The sequence below is a fragment of the Rhinopithecus roxellana genome, chromosome 1 (genome assembly GCF_007565055.1).
Source record: "Rhinopithecus roxellana isolate Shanxi Qingling chromosome 1, ASM756505v1, whole genome shotgun sequence".
Taxonomy (NCBI): Eukaryota; Metazoa; Chordata; class Mammalia; order Primates; family Cercopithecidae; genus Rhinopithecus; species Rhinopithecus roxellana.
Window position 1 is genome coordinate 42,345,941 of NC_044549.1, and position 14,232 is coordinate 42,360,172.

Here is a 14,232-nt window from a genome sequence, read left to right on the forward strand (position 1 = left end):
AAGGAAAAGAAAAAAAAGAAAGTCTAGTTTATTACCACTGAGCCTTGAAGATAAGAAGAAACAACCAGGCCTGGTATGGTGGCTCATACCTATAATCCCAGCACTTTAAGAGGCCAAGGCAAGTGGATCACTTGAAGTCAGGAGTTTGAGACCAGCCTGGCCAACATGGCAAAGCCCTGTCTCTACTAAAAATACAAAAATTAGCCAGGTGTGGTGGCGCACGCCTGTAGTTCCAACTAGTCAGGAGGCTGAGGCGTGACAGTCACTTGAACCTGGAAGGCGAGATTGCAGTGAGCTAACTCCACTGCACGCCAGCTTGGGTGACAGAGCAAGACAAATATAAAAATAATAATAAAAAAAGAAACCACCATAAAATAATAGAATAAAAATTGCTGTTTTTATGTAAAGATCTGCTTCTAATAACCTGCATATGATATATGGATTTACTTTTTTCCATTCAGCCTACCTAGTCTTCGCCCAATGTTGGATGTTAATTATTTGCCACTGACAGACATGAGGATAGCACGAACATTTTGTTTTACCAATGAAGGACAGGCATTATACCTCGTCTCTCCTACAGAAATTCAGCGGTTAACATACAGCCAAGAAATGTGTGATAATCTACAGGTAGGTCAGGAGGTACATTTATGAAAAAGACATTGGACATGGTTGAGAGAATGAGAAAGATGTCTAAAAACTAAAATATTAGGTCAGACAATAAACATGCCTTTCCAGTAACATGTTTTGAACATATATTCTTCATTTTGAGCCTACCAACTTCTAGTATAGTTCTAGGTATTGCACAGAAATGATAAGAGGGAGACAATGCAAAGACCATTCACATTAATAGCTAATCTTTTCATTTATTTATTTTATTGTTTTTGCCCATGGAGAATCTTATGAAAGATTATAAACTCTCCCCTCAGGGTGGAAAATATGTATGCACATACAAAAACTTTCCATACCATTCAGGGAGTTCAAGAACTCTTGAAGAAACCTTGTGATTAAGGGACACACAAAACAAACATATGTCCTGTAGGTTAGAATTGAGCATTTGCCTTTGATTGTAGCAGTAAGCATAGCCTAGAAACAGAATAGATATAAATGTCTAACCTTGCTTAAGAATGGTCACAACATTTTTTAAAAGCATCTTGGACATTTAACTAGTTAAACCCCCTCATTTTGCAAATAAGAAAACTAAAACATATTTATTATAATATAGGGGTTAAGAGCATAAGCTCTGAACTACTCAAGTTGTATTTTGGCTCCTCCATTTGCATGACTTTGGGCATTTTACTTAACCTATCTGTACGCTCTACTTTGGAGCACTGTTGTCAGAATTTAGTAAGAATTCATGTAAAGGACTGAGCTCCGTGCCTGGAATATAGTATGTTTTTTTTAAAATAAATAATAATAATAAATATTACTCTCATCACCATTGTCATTCTACAGATATTTATTGAGTTTTTACTATATGCCTAATACTTGGCTAGACTCTAGGAACATGCTAATAAATAAGATACAAGACCCTGCCTGTCAGTGTGGAGAGACAGAAGTAAACAGACAATCACACTACTCTGTGGAAACTACTATATATGGCTGTGCCAGTACTGGGGAGACATAGAGAAGGATACCTGGGTTGATGGAGCAGAAGGGAGGCAGTTTAACTAGTTGACTCTCTAACGTGCTTTTTAAAAATTTTGTGACTATCCTTAACTCAAGGTTAGATAAACCTTTACAGCTATCCTGTTTCTAGTCTATGCATACTGCTACAATCAGAGACAAATGCCCAATTCTAACTCACTGGATATATATTTATTTTGTGTATCCCTTAATCAAAAGAAGTTAGAGAAGGATTATGGGCACAACTGACTTCCAAATAGTAAATAGGAGTTATCCAGGTGACTGAATGGTTGGGGATGAAAAAGGTAAGATACTTTAAACAGAAGTCATGGCATGCAAAAGCCTCAGGGCTAAGGAAACTGCCAAGAAAGTGCAGAATTGGGAAGTGAAAAGAGTGGAGGTGTTGTGCTGGAGAATTAGTCAGGTAGATCTTGCAGTGCCTTGTAAGCTCCCTAAGGAATCTATTATAACCCAAGGGCAGTGGTAAGTCATTAAAAAGTTTTAGCAGATTTGTTTATTAAAATAAATATTCTGGTTATAGCATGGCAGTTGGTTTTCAGGAAGCATGAGGATGGAGAAAAGTTAGCAGATTCAATAGCTATAAAGTGTAATCAGCTGGATTTAGGGTTATTAGATATAGGAGTGAGGGAAAGAAAGGAATTAGTCATTTCTCGGTTTCTGGCTTGGGGAACCAAATAGATGATGGTGCCATTTCCAAAGAGAAGGGCTTCAAGAGGAGAAGCACAAGTCTCAGTAGAGGTAAGGGGAGATGATGAAGTTAAAATCATACTGGAAGTTTATAGGAAACCAATATTAGGTCACAGATCTCCTGACTTAGTCTAAGTTCCTTTCTCCACACTGATGGTTCTTAAACTTTGGTCTGCTTTACCAGACCTGCAAGGTCTGGTAAAAATATAGATAATGAGAGTACATCTATGTAGATTCTGATTTCATATATGTGGAATGCAGCCTAGATATCTGCGTTTCTAACAAGCATTTCTCTAGTCATTGTAAAGCTCACCAAATATTGAAAACAATTGTACTTCACCCTATACAGTAGCTGCCTATTTTGACTCATTTAAATTATCTTTAATCATTTTATAATTTTGTATTCCTACAAAAATAGATCCAACCTTCCACATACCACCAAAGCTTTCCTATTTCTTAGGGCAGTCTATGCTTGGTTCAGGGAAGGGTACCAGGATAAAAAAGAGGCTATAGTGACTGAAAAAGGATCAGAAGTCTAGTGGTAATTATTGAGCACAGGTGGAAATTAATCCTAGGGTAAATATACTAGCTTCCCATACTTTGGTGGAAGGAAGAAGAGAAGAGGACAGATAAAGGAAAATTTTAGAATGTTTGTTACTATAGAAGGGGAGGAATAAAAGAAATGCCAGAGGGAGAACTGTGAGCACAGCAAAAATCACCATGAAAATATATGAAAAGCACACTGTTTTTTCATGATGTCTCCTAATATACCACAGTGTTACCTTTTTGTATATTAATTGATTTTTTAATGCTTTTTTCTTTGAATTTGATACAGGACATGCTAGGAGATTTGTTTACTCCCATAGAGACACCAGAAGCTCAAAACAGAGGCTTTCTTAAGGGACTGTTTGGTGGAAGTGGACAAACATTTGACAGAGAAGAGCTCTGTGAGTAAATTCCTGATTGTAAAAATGTATTGCAAAATAGAAGACATGTTTCTGTGTATGTGTATGTGTGTGTGTAACTTAATGTAATATGTGATCTCAAATTCTAGACTACATATTTTTTGCTTCTATCTTAAAGTTTGAATATTTGTTTCCTTCTGTACCAGAAAAATTATTTGCATTTACCAAACATGAAAAAAAGTGGTCACTTCATATTAGGAAATTGTGTAACAAAAATGATATATATAATTCATACAAATAATGAGCAAGCTAATAAATATCTCATTTACAAGTAGATCATACCTGCATGGCAATGTGAAGGTATTCAAAAAAGTCTGGAAAAAAGATTTTTGAATCTGCCTGACTTTAATCACTGATGGAAAACAGATTCCTTATTCAGAATGTAAGATTTATCAATCCTACAGAATAAATTACTTAAAAAATCTACCAGTGAGACTTTGATAAACAAAATCAAAAAGTATTACTGTTTATCAAAGTCTCACTGGTAGATTTTTATTAATTAATTAATTTATTTATTTATTTAATTTGAGATAGAGTCTTGCTCTGTCACCCAGGCTGGAGTGCAGTGGCCTGATCTCGGCTCACTGAAACCTCTGCCTCCCGGCTTCAAATGATTCTCCTGCCTCAGCCTCCCAAGTACCTGGGATTACAGGAGCCCACCATGCTGGGCTAATTTTTGCGTTTTTAGTAGAGAAGAGGTTTCGCTATGTTGGCTAGGTTGGTCTCAAACTCCTGACCTCAGGTGATCTGCCCACCTCACCCTCCCAAAGTGCTGGGATTACAGGCATGAGCCACAGCACCTAGCCTCACTGGTAGATTTTTAAATAATAGGAAGATACTAGGGAAAATTTTCAGAGAGAAGGTATGAATGTATTTTCCAGAATATCCTACCATCATTTGGTAGTATAGATCAAAATTCTCTTTCTCTGGAACTTTTAACTATGCAAAAACATCTAGGTTCCTTCATACAACAGAATATTATTTGGCCATGAAAAGGAATGAAGTACTGATACATGGTACAACATGGTTGAACCTTGAAAACATCTTGCTAAGTGAAAGAAGCCAGACAAAAAAAGGCCACATATTGTATGATTCCATTTATATAAAAGGTCTAGAATTCAGAGAGACTGAAAGTAGATTAATGATTGCCAGGGGCTGAGGCAAGGAAGGAACAGGGAGTGACTGCCAATGAGCATGGGGTTTCTTTTTGGAGTAACGTATATGTTCTGCAATCAGATAGTGGTGATGGTCCTACAACTTTGTGAATACACTAAAAACAAGTGAATTGTACACTTTAAATGGATAAATGTTATGTGAATTATATCTCAATAAGGCTCTTATTTTTTAAAAATTAGATTCCATCCACTCTTATTAAAAAAAAAATCTAGAATCCATTCCAATATTACATCCTTGGGAATTCTAACTAAATTTCTGCCAAAATAGCTGTTTTTTTCTTAAAAAAAAATTTAAAAGACAGAATCTCACTTGGATTGCCCAGGCTTTAGAGTAAAGTGGCACAATCATAACTCACTGCAGCCTCAAACTCCTGGGCTCAAGTGATCCTCCTGCGTCAGCCGCCTGGGTAGCTAGGACTACAGGCACGTACTTCTATGCTTGGCTAATTTTTGATAGCTGTTTTTCAATTTAAAAATATTTTTCTTTATTGAGCGCTGCTGTGGTGGTATGCACTTGTAGTCCCAGCTACTTGGGAGGCTGAGATGGGAGGATTTCTTGATGCCACGAATTCGAGTCGAGCCTGGGCAACACAGCAAGACCCTGTCTATAGAAATTTTTTTTCACTTCATTGAAATTGAATAAAACTGAGCTTTGTAGGTGATTGACAAATTCTTTTAGTCTTTTAGAAATCACATTTTTTTTTTTGAGACAAAGTCTCACTCTGTCACCCAGGCTGGAGTGCAGTGGCATGATCTCAGCTCACAACCTCCACCACCCTGGTTCAAGAGATTCTTGTGCCTCAGTCTCCTGAGCAGCTGGGACTACAGGCGCGTGTTACCACTCCCAGCTAATTTTGTATTTTTAGTAGAGGCAGGGTTTCACCATGTTGGCCAGGATGGTCTGGAATTCCTGACCTCAGGTGATCTGCCTGCTTCAGCCTCCCAAAGTGTTGGGATTACAGGCGTGAGCCACTGTGCCCAGCCACAAATTTTTAACATATGTAACTTATATGGGTAAATGTTATGTTTGTTTTATAAATCAAATTTTTAACATATGTAACCATCATTCATATATTCATATACCCCATTTTTCAGTATTTACAGAGAGAGAGAGAGAGAGAAAGAGAGAGAAAGAGAACCTGAGGCCTAGAAAGGCTTATATAGTGAAGGTGAACAGAGAAGTCTGAAATAAAAACTTAGGCAGAAATTTAAGCAAATGATCAGGCCTAAGCTTGGAAGAGACATTAATATGGCTTAAATATGAAGTCACATTATTTGAATATTCCAATTCAGCATCAAGAAATGCAATTATGTCATCTTGTATGGGACACACACACATACAAAAGGCCTGTGATAACAATATATCTCACTGTCCCTTTCTTAGCATTTTTCTTAAGTGCTAACATCTCCAAACACATATATGACTCTCTTTTAAGGAGAATTATGACAGTAGAATGTAATATTAGTTCTTTGTCTTGGTGACAAGCTTGACTGTTTGAATTACTGACAAAATGTTTTAAATTGCTATTGCTTATATTCTCAGTTGGGGAAGCTTCAGCAGGAAAAGCATCCCGCAGCCTTGCGCAACACATTCCTGGACCAGGTAGTATAGAAGGGGTGAAAGGCGCTGCTGGAGGGGTGATGGGAGAGCTGACCCGTGCACGAATCGCACTTGATGAAAGAGGACAGAGGCTAGGAGAGCTGGAAGAGAAAACTGCAGGCATGATGACCAGTGCAGAAGCATTTTCCAAACATGCACATGAGGTAAACTGCCTAAGTAAATACAGACATCTTCATACAGGAGTAACTTTAAGCATTTAGGCTCTGAACAAGAAAGCTTAAACAGATCCACATAAGTAATCCTGTATGAGAATCATGGTAGCCTGGATCTCTTCTAAGTATTATAATTCCCCCAATGCTTGAGAGATAAAAGGTTTTTTGCTTTTTTTTTTTAAATACTTTAATGTATCAATACTTATTCACCTTAGGGAATAAAGAAAACTATCCATTGGTTCTCATACATCTGGGATCCACATCCTCCATTTTGTCTGAGTCATGAAAAATCATTTTCTATCAGCTGAGTCTTTACAGCTTATTTTTAAAATCTTTCTCATATGCACTTTATTTCACAAAATAAAAGAAGCCATTCAGTTTGATTATAAGTTTTGAGATTAGATTTGCATGATTAGCTCAAAATGGCCTTGCTTTAAATAGCACTTTTAAAGTATTTTAGCATCTTATGGTAGCTATTTTTTCTTTGCAGTTAATGCTGAAATACAAGGATAAGAAGTGGTACCAATTCTAACTCCTAAAGAAGCTGTGACTGCTTTGAGAAACCATATTCAGGGAAACCAAATTTATTCCCAGCATCACTATTCAACTGCTAGAAGGCAGTTTCTTCTACAAAATGTTCCATTTACAGTCAATCTGAAATTATCATAAAGGAGATGTATCAGAGACGCTGTACAACCCAAAGGCTGGAGCCCTGGTTAAAATCCCAAGATATGGCTGAATTTGCCTTTTCCCATGTGGAATGGAGCTATCATCTTGGCATGTCATTCGATAAGGATTTATATTTAGGAACTACGGGGAGTCCTCTTGATTTGAAAATTCCTGTACAAACAAAAGCATTAATGCACTTAATGAAAACAAATCTTTGCATGATAAATTAACATCTTAAGAGGAAAAGAAAAAAAAAAAAGCATGTTGTGATAGAAGAAAAAAAAAGATTCATGGTAAACTATTTCTATCAATTGGGCCACACTCAACAATTTTAAAAATCTGCATTTGAAGATGTCAGTGCATTTCAAATATATTTGCCATACCCAACTGAAAAGGAAAACAAAACAAAACAAGAACCCAGAGTTTTCTCCTCATCATTTTACTAGAACATTATTGAATTCTTGTGGCAAGAGTCTGATTAATGTTCTCTCTCCATGTTTTACATCATTCACAGTTCTGTCATAATCAAATATTGCCAGTATAGTAAATTATTCCCAACACAATTATTTTCATTTCTATCACCTTCAGAATGGGTTGCTGTTTTTAGCACAAACCATGCAGGGTTGGGTCACCTCAAAGCATTTTCTTCAGCCTGGCTTGTACTCTATAGGGGAGTTGGTAGTAGGTTTGGGGAATCTATAGGAATAATAGTTAGCTATGAGAACTGACTTCACAAAAAGGGAAATTTCACACACCCCAATTTCAGTTTCTAAAGTGATATATTTTAAAAGCTTCATTTGTATCCTTGTCTGCCAGTTACACAGTATATTACTGTTCAAACCCAGTAGGGTCTGCAATCGAAAGGTGCTCTTGCAGCCTGATATTCACAAACCAAACCAGATAACCAAACTGGCCATTCTCTTTAGTGTGATTCAGTAAAACCTCAGTTAATGTTTTGGGAAAGGGATTCTGATTTATGACATTTCTGATTTACAAGGGCTTTCATTAGAAAATACCTTTCGGTTTGATACTTACCACTGGAAATCTTTATAAAATATAGTGATGTGTTTGCTATCTTGCCCTCAGTCATCATTATAGACAACAGAAATACATAAAGAGTTTAATGATACAAAATCAATATTTTTGTCACTAGGTCAAATAATATAAGCCACCAGATTATGTCAATAGATGCCAAACACCTGTCCCTTATTAAAAACTCTTTTAAAGTTGGAATAAAGAATATCCTTAACATGATACAAGGTATCTATCATAACTCACCAGAAAAGTACCAGAATCAAAACCAAATAGACACTACCATTTCACATGATTCTGGAAGTCAAAAGTTATAGGAATGTATATATACATATTCCAGGACCCATCCTGTAATATGTTGTTTATTCAAGAAAATTTTTAATTATGGTTTTGGCTTATTGCATTTTTGTTAATCAAGGTCTTATTGGATTTACATTTGTGTTAAGAGTTCACAATTTTCCTGAATTTCAGGTTATTTCATTAGCCAAAAAAAAGGTATTTTTATTTCCTTTATAGTCTAATTTTTTGCCAGAAGTTGTACTTTCTAGCAAATGTTTCTAGTGGTACAATGTTCTCAGTAATTTTGAGAAGAACAAAGATGAGTGAAAGAGTTAAGATAATGTACACTAGGATAGCATTTCTCAGAGTCCTTGAATCCTCTTGTTAAAAAAGCCTGTGAATCTCCCAGACTCCTGTGAACAGCCTTATGGTAACAGAATCCAGCTTGGAAACACAGATATTACATGACTGTATAATGTATAGAATTATAAAATTATATGGTAAAAATATTAAAGAAACTTAAGATTAGGATCTAGAAAACACTAGTGGCCAAATTGCAATGTATTATTTGTACCATCAGTTTCAAAGACTTAGTTTTCTGATTTTCAGAACAAATACTTTATCATTTCTGTATTTTAAAAAAAACCTAAAAGAGTAAAATATTAGTTTATTTTAGAAATAATGAAATTCAGTCCAAAGTAGCAGTACCTTTGATGAGTATCTCTGAAGCCCTCAATAAGATTTGACTTGTTTTAACTTGATCTACATCGAGATTTCTCATAGCGGCACTATTAGCTGAAAGTCTTTATTGTGGGGAACTGTCCTGTGTATTGCAGGATGCTAGCAACATCCCTGGCCTCTGTCTACTAGATGCCAGTAGGAACCTCCTAGTAATGACAATCGAAATGTCATGGCCAAAATTTCTCCCAGTTTATAGCCACTATTCTACATCATACAAAGAGGTAGATTGTGTGAATATGTAATATATGTTGTATAAAACTGTACAATAAGTATACAATGTCTTAGCAAGAAAAATTATTATACCCAAAATTACATGTGTGGTTCATATGCAATAAAATACAATTTTGAAGAAAGCGTATAGGAATCAGTGAAAAATAACAACTACAGAATATTTTAAGGCACACAGAGAAAATATCAAAAAGGACATTATAGTATTTCACTGTAGAAGTGCTTAAAACTTTGGTCTCAGTGAATAGATCAAAAGTTTATAATTAGCACACCAATTGGAAGTAAACAGGTGCTTCTAAAATGCTTGAAAAGAAAAGGCTCTTTGAAGTAGTTTAAACGTGTCTTTCAAAATTGTTTTTATAAGCCCTTCCTTAACGTAAGGGTACTTCATCTCACAAACTCCTGGTTAGTGGAATCCAAATTAATGAGGTTTTACTGTATCAAAATTATTTTTATAATTCAAAGAGACAGCAATAAGAAGAATCTAATGTGGATGTGATTTTTCTCTTTGAACATTTCTGTTCTGTTGCACTGACCTTAGCGCGCGCACACACACACACACATATTGCCACCACTATCATCATCATCTTATCCTCACCTTTAGAAAATGAGTACTGTTGATCCATGTAATCCTTTGCATAGTCTCATCTTTCCTATCTTTCTTCTATTCTGGAACATAAGAAAAATACTCCTAGTAACGTGGACAATGATACAGAAAGTGACTCTGAGCCTTAGTTACCATCAAAATTACACTTTATCTGCTAAAGCGATATCAGAAGATAAGGCTTGCAAACCACAGTCCCAACAAGTTGACCTTGTCTCCCTACGACTTCCTCAAAAGATAAGGCCTTTTTAGTGTTACAGCAGAAAATGGGCCTTTTCATTTATTCATCTATGAGAAGCTAGAAGTACTTCTCTGATAATAATGTGAGCAATAATCCCTACCTTGAAATCATCCATTAATCTTGGAGTTTGGAGGGAGGGATGATTGATTCCTCATTGGTTTTAATCGCCTACAAAAGCAGTACTACTGGCTTTGCTTCTTACACTTCACTGAGCCCCAGACTTTAGGGCCCCAATCACTGTCAAGATCACTGTCCGACTGGAACTTTGAAAGGACAGTGACAGAACTGAATGAGATGTTTTCCAGTGATTCAGTCATAAAGATAATTCTTTCAAATATTTTGAAAGTGACTCTCAAATTAATAAATCAAAATCCAACTATTTCCCCTCAAAGTTGTTAGGGATCTGAAAGGAAAAAGTTTACTGTTGGAGTCCCTTTTTATGTGACCAATGTACCAGTTTTAAAGGTACCATCTATACTTTATCTACATGAAGGGATCACCATGACTTTGAGAGAAAAAAGAATCAGATTAGGCCTAAGATTGGTTGAAGATTAAAATAGACTCTTATGTTCAAGCAGAAGGGAAAAATGAAGCCAATCTAGAAAAGTAAGCTAAAAATCCTCTCCTTGGCTTAGGATCACTGGGACAAACTGGGAGTATATCTGTGTGATTACACCCTGCTGCTATGAGAAAAAAGAACTGTAACCTGACCATGTTGGCTCACACAGGGCAATGCCAAAAGAAGTCAAAATGTATCAGGTCTTGGTCTTTGTGTCAGGAGAAACGTGGTAGCTTTCATAGCTTCTTCCTCTGTCCTCTGTCACGCAACTCCATTTTTGGCTGGGTACTATTTCACATGCACACTGTCGTGGGTGCCAGAAATACTTGTGGTGTACTTGGTTTGAGCAGTACCTCTAATATGCACCATTCCAGGGAACATAGTTGTTAACATAACAAGTTTAGTGTGTGTATTTGCAGACAACATAGCCCTGAAAGCATGAAATGTAGAATAGGTAAGGTCTGTCTCAGAAAAGGAGAAGGAATTACCAATTTGGTGCAAGAAGATTGTGGTGAGGAAGGACATGGGAGCCACAGTGAAGTGAAAGAGGCTTTAAGGAACCAGAGGCACAGATGCTTTGATTTCCATATTTATCTAGAGGAGTGATTCTCAACCTTGGCTCTACATAAGAATCACCTCAGGAAATTTTAAAATTCCCAATTACATTAAAATCATTTGGAGTGGGAACCAGATACCAATATTTGTGAAAGCTCCAAGGTGGTTCTAATGTCCAGCCAAAGGTGATTATCACTGCTTTATGGCCAACTAAGGAAAACTTGTTTGTTTGCCTTGGCTGGTGCTCCAGCCCCAGTTCTGAGTGGTCAGGGAAGGCAAGATGTAAGATATTGTAATGATATTTATTCTCTACGTGTCACAGAACAAAAGTATTTGGGAACTTCTGACCAGGCAATGCCCCATTAACTCTTAATAACCGTCTTTGTGATATTCTCGTATGTGACTTGTCCATCAATTATTCCAATTAAAAGGTCTGTTTTTTTTCAACTGTCTTACACATGTGACATCACAAGATACCAGAAGTAGCACAGTATATACAACAGCATATAAAGCTAAGTGGAAAACTAATTCTTCATATTTAGACAGTGGAAATTCTCAAAACAATCATTTGCTAAATTAGGTCCAAATTTATTATTCATTCTTCTTCTGGAGGAGACATGGGTACCAGGTACCTGTTCTGTTGTAGGTATATTTCACTGGACTTTGTCTTGGCAAAAAGGAAGAACAAATCTTCCTTTTTGATTGTTATCTCAATCAAAAGCTCCCAGGGCCACTTGGATTTATTTTCTTAGTCTTTGGACATGTGTTTAAAGGAAAAGAATACCTGTAACTTGCTATATGACATCCAGTGCCCTGAAAGGTGCTTACACCTTCAAAAAAGGAAAATCCAGCCTATCAAAGGCAGTAACGCATACTGAGAAGAAATTCAGAGTTATCGCCCTCATACTGCTTTCCCTCTGCTGTTGGCCCACCCTTCTTGACTGCAAAGCCAGAAAATAAACTAGGTGGTGGTTTTGGACAATTGTACACAGGATCAGAATCTCTAATAACCTATAATTTTTAGTACTTAATTATGTGATGTTTTATTCTAGGAAATAAGAAACAGATGACATCATTGATGTATCTTTCTTTCATCTTCAGAATTTTTGCATCTTTTCAGAAAATGACAAATTACTATTTTTCTGTTGCACTCAGCAATTGTGACTATACTTAACAAAATTCTTGTAGTCTGTAGAGATATCAATAAAATTGTATATGTTTGTACATAGATGCTCTCTTATGTCATGATGTCATGCACTAATGATTTTTGCCAAGATTACATATGGACAGAGGTAAGACCCATTTATAACACTATGAACTATGGTTTTGCCAAGTGTAATTGTTTTCAAAAGGCAGGGAGGGGGTGGGAGAGCAATGTACAGCAAATCTATCAAATACAACTTTGCAAAACTCACACGTTTTGCTAGAATTTATTAATCCAATAGCCATTCAAAATCTCCATCAATTTGAGGAAATGTGTTACTTTTTGTTGGAAGAATTTAAAGAAACTTTTGACCATGTTGATTGAAGTTCACCTTCAGTGAAGTACAAGTAAAAATAATTTGTTAATAATGCATCAAACAAAACCAACGTGGATAAGATGTACCTACAAATTCAACATGCAGACCTTACTTCCTCACTTCTTTTCAGCTCAGGCTTTGTCTCCATCCAGGCAGAAAAATTAAGCTACTATGGGCTTATTCCAGCTCTTAGTAGTTCTGATAAACACTCATTAACTCAAGACCTCCAACAGTTCTCTGAAGAGTGTGCTCTCCTGCACCTCTGGCTTTCATAAGCACAGTTAATTCCTCTCCAGGCACTTTCCCCATATTTATCTATACTCTGGCTGTAAACAACTGACTTTATTCTTCCAAATCCTGTCTAATCTCAGGAAAATTTCCCCACCACAATTTTTCTCCTAATTTTAGTTCCATATAAAAATGGAAAAAAACAGCCAACCAACTCTAGGCTAAAAAACTTGTTGATTAAAATACAAATATGCATACTGACACTTTAAAATACAAATTATTTTTCAGAATTTTTCTCAATCAGAATTTCTTCAAAGGGATCCATTTACCTTATTTTTGAATTACAATAACTCAAGCTTCAGATACTTGCATTCAATATATGAAATACTGATTCGACTTCCTTTCTTCCTCCTTCCCTTCCTTCCTGTTTCTTCCTCACCCCGTCCTCCCTCTGTTCCCTGCTGCCCTTTCCTCTCCTCCTTTCCTTTCTCCTTTCTTTCCTTTCATTCATTCACTCCAAAAGTCAGCCACACTCAAAAAAGTTGGTGATGGCATTGCCATACAAAGACTGCATTAGGAAACAGCCAACAGAAGACAGCACTGGAGTGAAGTGGCAGGGTCAGCCCTTCAGTGGTCAGTGATGGTGTGTGATGTTGGCATTGGAACAGGGCAGAAGGCAGCCCAGTGGGGTCAGGAGGTTGGCTACATACAGGGCATTGAACAATTAACAAGAATACTGATACTATGGGAGCCAGGTTTCTCACTGATGGAGAACAAAGAAAGGAAAAATTAAAAGGGAAAGCTAGAAGAAACCCTAGAGTATTAGATTAGAATTGGAAGTATCAGTGTAAATTTTTATATATAACTAGTGCCTGGATATTGATTTTTCCAATTACTATTCTCTGCTAAAAGGAACTGGAGTTCTCTGAAGAAATGTCTGATTTTAAGGTTAGAACATTTTTGTGTCAGAAAATAAAGTATTCAAAGAATAGGGACATGTCAAAGGACACAGCAGCTACCTTAAAGGCTACACAGGACAAATCAGGTATAATTTGAGCATCAAGGCCAGGTGCAGTGGCTCACACCTATAATCCCAGCACTTCAGGAGGCCAAGGGGGGAGGATTGCTTGAGACCAAAAGTTCGAGACCAGCCTGGGTAACATAGCAAGACCCTGTCTCTACCCAAAATAATAATAATAATAATAATAATAATAATAGCAAAAAGAGAAACAAAGCCACTGGGAAGCTCAAACTGGGTGGAGTTCACAGCACCTCAAGGAAGCCTGCCTGTCTCTGTAGACTCCACCTCTGGGGACAGGGCACAGCTAAACA

At 36.7% G+C, this 14,232-nt stretch overlaps 2 protein-coding genes across 5 annotated transcripts in view; one reads left to right on the top strand and one right to left on the bottom strand.

Moving 5' to 3' along the window:
* Nucleotides 1–12,380, top strand: part of STXBP5L (syntaxin binding protein 5 like) — a 468,757-nt gene extending 456,377 nt beyond the window's left edge. For all 4 annotated transcript variants that reach the window (XM_030941686.1, XM_030941695.1, XM_030941689.1 and 1 more), the window contains 4 exons: nucleotides 462–627; nucleotides 3,167–3,278; nucleotides 6,015–6,235; nucleotides 6,735–12,380. In XM_030941686.1, coding sequence (XP_030797546.1) covers nucleotides 462–627; nucleotides 3,167–3,278; nucleotides 6,015–6,235; nucleotides 6,735–6,776 — 541 coding nt within the window. In that variant the 3' untranslated portion in view covers nucleotides 6,777–12,380. The remainder of the gene's footprint in view (nucleotides 1–461; nucleotides 628–3,166; nucleotides 3,279–6,014; nucleotides 6,236–6,734) is intronic.
* POLQ (DNA polymerase theta) overlaps nucleotides 1–14,232 on the bottom strand; it is a 141,161-nt gene that overhangs the window by 7,855 nt on the left and 119,074 nt on the right. Inside the window, exon 28 of the mRNA XM_030941682.1 lies at nucleotides 9,792–9,857. Coding sequence (XP_030797542.1) covers nucleotides 9,792–9,857 — 66 coding nt within the window. The remainder of the gene's footprint in view (nucleotides 1–9,791; nucleotides 9,858–14,232) is intronic.